Raw genomic sequence first — 12,879 nt, 5'->3', positions numbered from 1 at the left:
CAGGAATTTCTCTGTGCAGCTGTGTTCTGCTAAACCAGACACTGCCAGAAATCCTTTTCAGAGACGCTCTCTGTGAGGTATGTTAGTAATCGTCTAGAAATGTCCAACTTCAGACCATTGCTCCTTACCAAACAGGGAAATAATATTACCAGAACTTGTGGCTAAATGTTATCCTCTTCCAACCATAGCAGAGCACATTTTTAAATCTGTCACTACAACCTTTGATGCATCCCACAAAGTTTCCAAAGGGTTTTTCTCAGGGTATTTTTCATCATTCTCTGACGTTTGATCAACCTAAAGGTTCAAGTTTTAATCTTGAGTATAATCTGCAGAGCCATCTACAAAGAAAAGGATCTGTAGCTGCTCAGTTTTTATTATTTGACAATATTTCTTTGGGTTCCTCTCACACAGACTTGTCATTTAAAACTACATTTTAACAATAAAGCGATTCCTAAGTGAAGAAGAGTAGCTGCGCCTCTATCAGTCCAGATTATTTAGTGTTTTTTAAATACAGTTAAGCATTGATCGCAAGCTCGTCCTTCCTCTCTGACATGACGCTAACCCTCTCCTTTGTGTCTTTCCTCCCACAGGAAATGACCTAGAGGCCTTACAGATACATTTGTGCTTTTGTCGCTCCAATCTGCATCCGCGGGGAGCAGCGAGATCTGGAAGCACACTTGTTTCCGCGGTGAGTAATATCTACCTCAGCCAGGAAGCTGCTGGAGACTTCAGACAGGCAGACAGAGCTATCAGCTGGCCGCTCGCTCACTGCCTGCAGAGTTCTGCTTTCTGAAGACGATTTCAGACGGACTGGATCTGTCTACGCTTCGCCTCCCACAGAAACCACATCCTCTGATTCCAGCATTCACTTTTTATTACTGTCCTTTTCCCTCCGTGCTGTTGACCAGTGTCCGATTGTCCTTGGCTTCATCTTTGCTTTTAAAAGGATTTTCTACTTTTATTAGTGCAGGCTGGTTTAGGTTTATATATGTCCATCCATACGTGTATATACTCTATGTACTGCATGACAAAGGATCCCCCCCACCCATTGTGAAGGAAAGTTAATGCACTTTAAAACTTGGCTATAGTTTCAATTTGAGTAAATTGTTCTTGGCTTTTCCCCCCTATTATGATAATTCTGTCAGAAGCTGGAAACAGAGAATCTGGAGGTGTGTGCTGTTTTTTAACCTGCGCCTGAAGTATCTGCAGCCGGGCTGCACGTAAGCATTTCACGCGGCCTGCCAGTGTTTTGATTGCCCTCCAACCTCTCCCAGTTCTTGCTGCCTCTCTACCAGGCACACTGAGATGAGCCTCTGGCAGGTGGAATCCTTGAGCTGTCTTTTTCCATAACTTGAACAGCTTCAGGACTGTGAACTGAGCTTGGTGTTTTTGTAAAGAAGACAAGAGAACTTTGTGAGATAACGAACAAAAAAAGTTTCCGGTGCTGTTGCACCACTTATGTATTGTTGTAGTGCGCAGGAAAGTAAAATGGACTACAAGCGTCGCTTTTTGCTCGGCGGGTCCAAGCAGAAAGTGCAACAGCACCAGCAGTACCAGATGCCTGAGCTGAGCCGGACCTTGAGCGCCTCCCTGGCCTCCTCTTGCTCTGCCTCCTCGCCCATGGGCACCGGGGTGGGGATGCCTGGCAGCTGCCACCCCCCTCCTTCTGGCACCACCACCGCAGTTGCAGACATCCAGCAAGGCATCTCCAAATATCTGGATGCTCTCAACGTTTTCTGCCGGGCCAGCGCCTTCCTCACAGACCTGTTCAGCAGTGTGTTCAGGAACTCTCACTATTCCAAAGCAGCTATGCAACTGAAGGACGTGCAGGAACACGTCATGGAGGCGGCCAGCAGGCTGACTGCAGCAATAAAGCCCGAGATCGCCAAGATGTTGATGGAGCTGAGCGCCGGGGCGGCCAACTTCAAAGACCAGAACGACTTCAGCCTGCAGGATGTTGAGGTGGGTGATCACACAGAAACGGGCACCAAATCCATTTGTTGAAATCATTTACATACCCGAGTTTGTCCCATTGTGTTGACTTAAGTTGGATGACTCTATCTTGTGTTAGCTAACCAAACAAAAAGGTTATTGCCATTCAAGTCTTCTGTTTGCTCTCCTAGGAATTAATAAGCTAAGCGCACAACCTGGGGTCCTAAAGCTAACCACCACATACTTTTATCATATTTGATTACTCATGACTCGTCTTCTAGCTGGAGTGCTAAGATGCTTAGCTGCACTCTGTCAGGTGGCTGGTTCCATGAATCAGTGTATCTTGGCTAAAATAGGATTCTCACGCCCAGTGTTAAGCAGGTGTCAGGATCTGAGGGTAAGGTGTGAAAAACACTGAGGATGTGAGAAGATAGGTCATCTTTTGTCACAGCCAATACCGCACCAGCTTTCCACTGCATGCAATTTGCTGATGTGTAACACGCAAAACACAACTAAGGTGTTTCATGCAAGAGTAATAGGGGATTGGGACGCTGATGCACCAAGTAAATATCTAGAAGAATCTGCTGTGATGGGAGTTAAGTTCTCCCTGTTTTTGTTCAATTGTCCTTCTCGCATGATTAAACAGCTTTCCCTGAAGTCACAAAGGGATTACACACATTGGTGAGTCTATGTTTGTCACTGTTTGCACAAGAAATTTCTCTCGCAAACAATTTTGAGAAAGCAGACCTCTGAAGGCGGAGAAAACCGGTAGCATTAATAGCAGTGCAGTAATCCTATAGTTGTTGACTCCCTGCTCATTTTCTGCTAAATCTAGTCTGTCCGACCAACTTTAGACCCGGGTCAGGAGGTCCATGGGGCCAGGGTAGATGATGCATGTTGACGCAGCTTTATTTCAGGTTGCAAAAGACCTGAACCTGCTGCTCTTGCTTTACGAAGTTATTACCATGAATTGTGTTAGAGAATCCCATTCACAGTATTTATCGGAGTAAATCCGATTGGTGATTCGCTCTATTGTTCTCTTGACTCCACTGAGAGACAGTGTCTCCCGTGGTTTTCATCAGCAACAGGTAGCTGCACACCACACCCACACAACCCCATCCTTGGGATTACTACATCTGCTTATTTATCCTCCATTTAATACGCAGTTGCGAGCCTGAGGGAACTCCCTGTGTGGCTGATGATCACCCACTCTCAAAGATTCAGAGATGGGGTTGTTAAATGTTCTGTCGTGGCAGCATTAAAGTAGCTTCTGGGATTTTCATAACAGCATTTAAAATGGAAGAGAGGTGGAAAAACATTTCTGCATATGGAAGTGGATAATGTTAGATGGGAACTAGAAACCAACTGTATTCAAATACAGAAATACTACAGCACAATGCGAACCACAAACATAAAAGCCAAAGGGGATTGTTGACCAAATTTTGATATATTTTGTCGCAATATTGTATCAATGCATCGATGAAGTATCTCTTAAAGTCTTTTAAAAGTTTAGCAGGATTGCCCAAAAAGTAGATTAGATTTTGATACACGGGTATTGACAAACTGCATAACTTAGAAACGTATATTGCATATGGTAAAGGTGGTAAATTGCAAATGCTATTTCACTGTGATACGCACCGTATTTGCTAAATGTTTAAAAACTGAATAATGTTGGATTGCTCAGGTGATTGCCGCCCCTGAAGAAATAGATAGATACACATATTTTTATAATTTACATGTAAATATTGACTGAACCAAGACAACTTCCACATTTTAATATGGAAAAGTTTCTAATCCCATCCACCGTTTGCTTTAGGTGTGTTTGCTTTCTTGCATTCAGACTCCTGAAGTTACTACGCCAGTATTTTCTTCTTCTATTAATCTTTGTTTTTGCAGAATTTGAAGACAGCACATTTGACTTGATTCTGTGGCACCTGTGACACATCTGGTGGCACAAGTGGCTCAGTATGTGTGCAGCACTCCAGTGTAAAGCAAAAATAGTCCTGTTTGCAGGTCCAGTGCTACGGCCAAGACACGAGTTGGGCTGCAGCACCTCGGTGGATGTGGCTGAGCCCAAAACAGGAAACACTTTTGCACCGCAGTCAGTAAATCTGACTCTCTGTGGTCCTGCATGTGCACAGATGAATATTAGAGGAAGCCTAAGTCTGTGAAAGTTTAGACCGCATGGCTTGGCGCTCACACTTGCCGTCTGGCCCCGGGCATAAAGGGTACATTTGTTAAAGCAGAGAAGGAAACGTATTAATATTTTACCGCACAATGGTCTTATTGGAGTGCGTTAGTTGTGTTAACCTCTGAGAAAACACCGCAGACATTCAGTAAGATCATGACGAGGCGGAGAGGGATAATGTGCCAGTTACAGGGAACACGTTGAGTGTCACAGTGAGTGTTTTTCTCTAATCCCAATGGATGCTTGTACTCATGCAGAACATGCTGACACTAAAGTAATATGATGTTTTACAAGTCATACTTTTTACAGTTGTATGGCAGTCATTTGATGCAGCGATTTTTAAAAAGTAGGTTTAAATGGCACAGAGAGGGGGTCTTTGAATCCTAAAAGATGTTTGCATAACGCAGTAAAGTATTGAGTCTTTAGATGTAATACAGTTGTATTGGAGTGTTAAAATAAGTCCAAACAGAGATTTTGTACAAACAAGAAAGTGAAAAAAGAATTGAAATCTGATTAAGAACAAGTAATCCAAAGCTTGTTGCCTTTAGTTGATTTAATCTGCAGCAGGCTGGAGCACTCTGCCATCAGTTATTGATTGAGACTAAATATCTGCACTGCTTTCTCCCATGTTTCATTTTGGTAGAAGTTCTGGGCACGCATAAATTAAACCTGTTACGACTTAGCTTGCAATAATTGCTGCTGTCGTCAACGATGGGATGCGTTTGTGACTGTAAAAGGATTTTCCTTTGTCTGCATGCGTTCAGGAATGCTGTTTGGCAGCTGGATGTATTATGAGGTCTTCAAAAAAACAAATGCATGTCTGACTTCAGGGAGTTGTGGTATGTGGAACTTTTCCCCCCGTGTTCCCCAGCTTGCGTCTCCTTCTCCTCTTTCTTTCCTATATCCCATCCCCCACTTTTACCCAAGAACCCCCAAAAGTTCAGGTCAGTGCAGTCTGCGAAACAAACCCCTTTTTTCCGCAAATCCGAGCCCAAATCTGCGGCTGCCGAGTGACTCCGCTGTTAAATATGCATGAAAATGTCACGGTTTGTTTATAGGCCGTTTGCCGAGCTTGTAAGTTTTAACCACAGAGCGAAGACCCGAGGCAAAGAGAAGTCCCCCGCAACCAGAGAGGCCTCAAACTGCACGAGCTTCCCCAGCCATCTCCAGTGCACTCTGCAGGAAAAACAACCCTTATTTTTAAGCTCTTAAAAAAGAGGCTTCATCTAAAAACCGTAAAGAATCTAAGGTTTTGTTTTAGGTGATGTTTTCGTTGGAAACCTAAGTGGAAAAAACTGAAAAGCTTGAACATGAGTTGGTTTTATGAGTGTTCTACCTTGCGGTTGCTGCATAACGTCATGAAGCAGCCAGGAGAACAATAACACACACTCAAACAAAAACATAAGTTGGTTGGAGTCGGTTTAAAGAAAGGCTAAACATGTGATTTGTTATGATGTATAGCTTAGTGTGCTCGCAGCTTGGTGTAACTACATTTCTGGGAGTGCTGCAGTTTTCAGTTCAGACCAAAACAGGTTTAAAAGCCCCCCCCCCCCCTGGAGTTTTTGTCAAGTATCGGTGGTACAGAGCAGTGTTGTACACATTCCTGCTAGTGGTTTTGTGCTATTTAAAGGTCTGCTGTATTTAAAGGTCAGACAGAAGTAGGTAAAATAGATGTTTGGTGGCAGGAAGAAGCTCGCAACACACTTGAAGACTCTTAAGGATGTAAACAATGCATGAACTGCCTCACTCGCACACACACACACACACACCCACCCTCAGCAAACTATTGACCAGGAACAAACTGCGTTGAACACGTTAGACCTCAAGGATGTATACAATGCGTTTGTGAGGAAACATACATTTCAAATTCCTGTTTTAGTCCAAGCATTGTCCTTTTTGAGGATTTCCAAAGTCATTTCCACCTGCTCATTCAGCTTATACAATGATATATAGTCCGCCACAGTGAAGTCATTGTTAGTTCGTAGAGGGCCAATATGTTTAAGAGACCAGTTCTTAGACATTTACACGTCAACAGTAAGGAAAATATTCGCTTTATTCCAAAAATCTAGAACATTAACACTTGCTCATCGTATTTAAAATGACTTTTGAGTGCAAAAAGTCTCCGTTTTTAGGGTGCCAACATGTTGAAGTGACCAGTTCTTTGACATTAATGCAGTAGGTCAAGGCAAGTGAGACTTTCCTGTGTTCCTCCTGTACAATGGAAGACAGCGATTTATCATTGCCATTAACCACCAAAGGTAAGCGCATTGTTTCCTTTCAAAGATCAGACATCAGGTCCATCTGGTTATTATAACAGCCTTTCACTTCTCTCCCCCTTGAAGACGTCTAGATTTCAGTAACAGTACTCCCCTAGATTCAGTACACTTACAGTGGAGGTGCAGTTCCCAGAAAACAGAAGTACACACGTTGATTGATTTCACGGGTCGCCTTGTTTGGGCCTGAAAGGGGCCGACTTGGCCCTGCCGCACTCTTTATTTCTCATATTTTCCATGACTGTGTGGGATACTGCGCAGCCAATCACATGTGTTATCCATTATCTCGGGCTGTAGCCATGGCCTCATTCTTTTCCCCCCGGTCGGTTATTATAGACGACTTTGTAACACATTGAGTTGCTTATTGTCAGCTTGTGTTTGTGATACGCAGCAGGTGATATCAGTTAGCGTTGTATCCGAGCTTCATTACGAGGCCATGTGTGTCTTCTGGTATCTATTATTTGTCTACTTTGCATACACTTCAGATCCCTGATGATGGATTGGGTTCTGATTGGTTGCTCAACATCTTGTGCACTCTGGATCTGATCCTGTGTTTATTAAACCTCCCAGAGTCAGCGGAGGAATAGGCAGCACATCATCAAATTTAGTTCATTGCATGATCGACCCGAGTTTAAGGACAGACTTGCATTCAGCTGTTTTTTCTTTATTAGCCATGCGAGTTGCTCTGCAGTAGGAATGCCAATGTAGATCCTTGGCGTGTTCAGTTGGTCCTCGTAAATATCTTGGTAATTATTTGATAGTTTTCCCTGAAATGTCGCATGCACATTGCTTGTCTCCAGAGGATAACTCCTACCAACTTCGGTGATGCTCTGAATTTTCCTCTAGTGTCACAATCAGGTTGAGTTTTTAAAGTATCGTCTTGCAGTGGAGTCTGGTACAGAAATCTGTGTTTACTATGCTAGACAATGATTTGTAAAACCTTAATGAACTTGCCTTTCATCTAACGCCGTATTAAGATGAACATTTTGCAGTTTCTAACTAAAAAACTAAGGGCATTGCCATTAGCCTCGGCTGTATTTTAGCATGCTAACGCAATAAACTCCCGCCTCAAGTTGCATTTCTGCACAACTTGGTCTTACAAAGCATAAATATTGTTTCACAATCGTAGTAGATAACAGCCACCAAAAGCATAGAGAGGTTGGAAGTGACGATACACTTTTGAGTCCAATTGTTTGAGTGTTTTTGGACCCTTTACGATACTAAAGTTTGACTAAAGACAATGTGATGAAACCTAGTAAAGCAGAGCACAGCCCCAATATTTAGCTTCAATGATAACATTAATCTGTTTGGGATATAAATGGAGATAATTGTGATATTTCTATCATTTAAACTTGAATATGTCTTTTTGTATTTCACAGTTAAGAGTAGAGAAGTGACAGGACATAAGAGGATAGAGGGTAAATGATGGCCAAATCAAATACACATGTTGTGATAGTAAGAGTTTTATATCTTACAGTAAGTCCAAAGTCCTGGCTCAAATATTAAAAAATAAACGTGATTCTGTTTTATAGTTATGAAAACAGTGACCTTTCCAGAAAGTTTTCGAGCCCTTAAGGCCTTTACTCAGCCTAGTGTTGAAGAATGGTAGTGGCTTGGTCCTGTTGTTCCCATCTGCCATCAGAAAGCTGCAGCATATTTCTGTCTTTACAACTCGGCCTCCCCCTCGAGATATTTTCAGCAGGTACCTGAAAAAGAAAACCCTGTGACCACGGAGGACCCAGTGGTGTCCTGTTGCTCCTATTTTGCTAACTGAACAACAAACTGCCCCTAAGCCAGGATTACATCCTCTTACTAAATAAAACACACACACTTTGGCGTTAAACCCAGTATATGTTTAGACGTGTGTGTTGCCTTGAAATATTTGATTATTGATCTGTGATTTTAAAATAGCAAATTACTTATCAATTTAAAGGACTACCAGAATAAACACAGAGAAACATGCCATTTAATATTTCCTTTTCTCAGCTGTAAGTAAATAGACAAAGCTTCCCTTTCTCAAAAACACCGATATACATACTTAATCTAATATGTTCTCCATCTGTCTTTAGCTTGCAAACACACATTGCACTGTTCGTCAGATGTTTGATATTTGTTGTTCACTGCACATGTTTCACCACAAACACACGTTAAGCTAGCTGAAATGTGCCGTGGCAAGATGTTTTATTTTGAAAAGTCTTCTCTGGTTTCTGCTCCGTGACCCGGCCCATGCTCTCAGATTTCCTTTTTATTGTGCTTGCAGTGGCAAAGGGTAGGAACCAAGGTGGACAAATGCTTCTGTTATATATACTATCATTAACAGGAGCTGCCTGAGGACAAACTGTGGATGTAATTCATGTGGTGAGAAATGTGATAGATGAGTCAACCTCTATTTGAAGCGTGTGAGAATGTTTTCTGAAAGGGTGGTAAAAAGTATTAATATATGGCACTTATTGCAAGACTAATATCCTGCTTAAACCAAATTGTTTATATGGTCATATAACATTTTTTAATGGGAACGTATCTTCAGATTTACCTGTCAAACTTCACGTTGTGTGTTCGTAATGAGTGGAAACTAACCAAACACTAGCTCAAGTTAGTACTGGAGTTCTTTTATTTTCTTTGTTGCTAGATCTTATGGTGCCCTGAGAATATACCAAATATTTCAGAAGGAACAATTTGCGGTCTTAGAAAGACTGTATTTGTTGGTTAAGAAGCACATGCCGTTGGTTATCCAGACTGTTAACTAACCACTGAAGTATGTGGACATGCAAGTTAGTTTCTCAGCCCGCAGGGAGTCATATAGTTTAGCATCTGACATCCTGAGCATGTTAAAGGTGGTCCTGTGTTTGACGTACAGTGTCTCTGTCCTCTGGCTGCAGGTGCTGGGTCGGTGCTTCCTCACGGTGATGCAGGTCCATTTCCAGTTTCTGTCGCAGGCTCTGCAGAAGGTGCAACCCGTGGCTCAGTCCTGCCTGGCCGAGGCTCTCGCCCAGGCCCAGGAGCGCTGCGCCAACACCCGCTCCCAAACCTCCGACCTTGGGCCCCTCACGGAGCTGGAGGAGGCCTCCCGCCTGTGGAAAGGTGCAGCTCAGGTATGCAGCCATAGCGAGACCCAGGACTCTTCCTGCTCTGGAAATATGGGGTTTGTCTGTGTGAGGTAACATTCCTGAGAAATGCCAGCCGTTCGTGCCTCAATTTCCTATTTCCTCTTTTTTTATGGGCTGCAGTTTGTATGTGACCTTGCAATGCTATCCCCTCTGCACCCCCAGCCTATGTAAGGGATGCAGTTTTGAAAGAGGACCTGACTAATCCCCAGGCTAATCAGTCCCTCTGGCCCATTTTGAGCTGTGTTGTATAAAGTGAGGCAGAGAGGAGAATAGTGGGATGATTGATCTGTTAAGCCCCGGCATGCAGAGTTTAAGCCCTGCAGGGGAAAAGGCCTGGAGAGAGGCTGGTAGAATGTGCTGGGCGGGCGTTTAGGTGAAGGGAGGCGGCTGGGACTCTTTTTCAGAAGCTGCACACATGCTTTTTATCACCAAAGCTGTGAATGTGCCAGTGCTCAACATTTATTGAAACAAATCCTTCTACTTTGCAAGATTTGGCGATATTCAAAGAAAAATTGCCTGTAAAACCTTCGTGTCTGGTTCTGAAAACAGGCTTTATTGACATTTTGTTCTGTATGTACTCAGAAATACTTATTAAAAATGATGGTGGCCTAATTCTAGAGTACAATCCAATCATTCTCAAATTATTCTTGTAGAACTGCAATAAGTCTATCGACAGAAATGTGTTGGTTAATCGTAATATTTTTGGAAAGAAATAGCAGAAAATGTTCTTTCCAGCCTTCAAATTTTAAGGTTTAGGTTTTATACTAAATTTAACTGAATATCTTTAGGTTTTGGACTGGAAAAACTGTCCAATAACTGTCCATTTTTCTTTGATAGATGTAGGGTTATTTAAATAATCTAGAAAAAAATCCATCAATCCAGTAAATGTTCGGCAAACTAATCATTAAGGAAAATAACTATTAGTTGTACTTGTATCTGGCATTTCTCTGTGAGATTGTGTAGTATTAGCGTAGATATTGCTGCAGTGTCTCTAATCTGATATTCTGCTGCCCTCAGGCCATGGCCCGGCTGAGAGAGAGGGGTCGGGACGGCTGCCTGGCAGGCATCCAGGTTCAGCATCTCTTCTGCTCCAACAACACCAACATCCCCGAGCACCAGCTGAAGGAGCTCAACATGAAGATAGACAACGCTTTACAGGTGCGGGATCATACAAAACCCCACGGCAGGGAACCACAGTGGCTGTTAAAATCATGAGATAGGCTTTAGAATTAAATCCACAGAAGAAGGGAATATAAACACATTTTGATTCAGCTAAGACTTTGACGCTAGATGGTTTATTAATGATATGACTTTTTCTTTTGGACCTCCAGGCCTACAAAGCAGCACTAGAGAGTCTGGGTCACGGCGAGTACGCACTGAAGGCCGGCTTCCATCTGAACCCCAAAGCTGTGGAGGCAGCCTTGCAGGTGGGTTTCATAACGTGTGTGAAAATCTTTAAGGGAATGCATTGCAGGCGATAGGGTTAAGTGTATATATCACCAGTTTATGGAGACAATTGTTGTTCTTTGTTTTACAACTTGTCTGAAATATGCTGATCATGCGTTATCTAATGCTAACCTTTGGTGAATGATGCAGACATCTAAAGTCCTAAATAGAATGTTAGAAAATAAACTCCTCAATGTGAATTTTAAAGCTTTTATCTCCACTAATCTGACATTTAACTCAAACATTCATTTTAATGTAAAAAAAAACAACCTTTAATGGCTCCATGTATCGAGGTTTTTGTGTATGTCTTGCACTGGTGTGTGTGTGTCTGTGTGTGTGTGTGTGTGTATGTTTACATGCTGCTTTGTGTTTGTGTGCGCAGAGCTGCTGCAGTGACGCGGAGGCTCAGCAGGCGGGCCGGATGCAGACCACCTCTCAGCCCATCCAGTGCGAGCTGCCCACCATCCCCGTGCAGATCGGCTCACACTTCCTCAAAGGAGTGTCCTTCAACGAGTCCGCGGCGGAAAACCTCAAACTCAAGACGGTACGGACTCCACTCCACTCGCAAACTTCGTACTAACTCTACTGTTTACCCACCTTGTTCTCCCAAAAAGTAAAAGTTGAGCATCACTTAACTAGAGCATTTGAAAATGTTAGTCGATGGCTCATCACCAACAGAGAGAAAATATATGTGTGTTGATAGATCCTGTGAGAGTGTGTTGCTAGATCCTGTGAGAGTGTGTTGCTAGATCCTGTGAGAGTGTGTTGCTAGATCCTGTGAGAGTGTGTGGCTAGATCCTGTGAGAGTGTGTGGCTAGATCCTGTGAGAGTGTGTTGCTAGATCCTGTGAGAGTGTGTTGCTAGATCCTGTGAGAGTGTGTGGCTAGATCCTGTGAGAGTGTGTTGCTAGATCCTGTGAGAGTGTGTGGCTAGATCCTGTGAGAGTGTGTGGCTAGATCCTGTGAGAGTGTGTGGCTAGATCCTGTGAGAGTGTGTGGCTAGATCCTGTGAGAGTGTGTGGCTAGATCCTGTGAGAGTGTGTTGCTAGATCCTGTGAGAGTGTGTTGCTAGATCCTGTGAGAGTGTGTTGCTAGATCCTGTGAGAGTGTGTTGCTAGATCCTGTGAGAGTGTGTTGCTAGATCCTGTGAGAAGGTGTTGCTGAGGCAAAGGCAGGACTTAAAAGAAAAAAGTGAACTTTCTCCTGATTTTACATCTGAATTTATTTATTTTTTAGTGTCAGAATGTTCTGAAGGTTTGAGGCTTGTGAGGAAATGGTCCGATAGAGGAATTTGACTCAGAGCGCCATCTCCTGTCCGAACAGTCTCTGTATTTTGAAATTGTTAACCATAATCTTGGTACAGAAATAAAACAAACTAAAGGTTCCATCTTTAGTGTAACATCAGCAGACAGTGAGAGTAATGGTTGCTGTGTTTTGTCTCTGCAGCACACGATGCTGCAGCTCATTAAGGAGGCACTGGGTCAGAACGGAGTGACCCCCAGGGACGACTCCCCCGTTACCGAGGTCCTCAACCAGGTCTGCCCCTCCAGCTGGAGAGGAGCCTGCAAGACGGCCGTCCAGCTGCTGTTCGCCCAGGCCGGGCTGGTGAGTACAAAGAGAGCTGCGTTTCTGACTAATGCTGAACATGTGTCAGAGATGGACGTCAGCTTGAAATATATATATTTGACCTAGAGAGCAACACCTTTTATCCTAGCTGAATATAAGTTTTTGTTGTCTGTCGTTTTCATCTTTTACAACTCGCACACACGTATGAAAATAAGAAATAAACAATATTGAGTCCTTATTTTTTTAATCGTGACAAACCAAATGTATATATTACCCCCTAATTTTCTTTTGAACCCTTTTTACTTTAATTATTTTCACAGTTCTCAACACGTAAACACAACATGGATATTATGTATAGACAGAAACAA

At 43.0% G+C, this 12,879-nt stretch overlaps 1 protein-coding gene across 2 annotated transcripts in view; it reads left to right on the top strand.

The window, feature by feature from the left end:
* Nucleotides 1-12,879, top strand: part of LOC134863383 (granule associated Rac and RHOG effector protein 1-like) — a 32,966-nt gene that overhangs the window by 10,652 nt on the left and 9,435 nt on the right. For both annotated transcript variants that reach the window (XM_063881872.1, XM_063881873.1), the window contains exons 2-7: nt 591-1,962; nt 9,273-9,485; nt 10,518-10,658; nt 10,832-10,927; nt 11,329-11,490; nt 12,392-12,550. In XM_063881872.1, the coding sequence (XP_063737942.1) occupies nt 1,459-1,962; nt 9,273-9,485; nt 10,518-10,658; nt 10,832-10,927; nt 11,329-11,490; nt 12,392-12,550 (1,275 nt within the window). In that variant the 5' untranslated portion in view covers nt 591-1,458. The remainder of the gene's footprint in view (nt 1-590; nt 1,963-9,272; nt 9,486-10,517; nt 10,659-10,831; nt 10,928-11,328; nt 11,491-12,391; nt 12,551-12,879) is intronic.

Source organism: Eleginops maclovinus, chromosome 4, assembly GCF_036324505.1.
Source record: "Eleginops maclovinus isolate JMC-PN-2008 ecotype Puerto Natales chromosome 4, JC_Emac_rtc_rv5, whole genome shotgun sequence".
Taxonomy (NCBI): domain Eukaryota; kingdom Metazoa; phylum Chordata; class Actinopteri; order Perciformes; family Eleginopidae; genus Eleginops; species Eleginops maclovinus.
The sequence above is the reverse complement of the archived record's forward strand: the minus strand, read 5'-3'. Positions and strand labels throughout refer to the sequence as shown.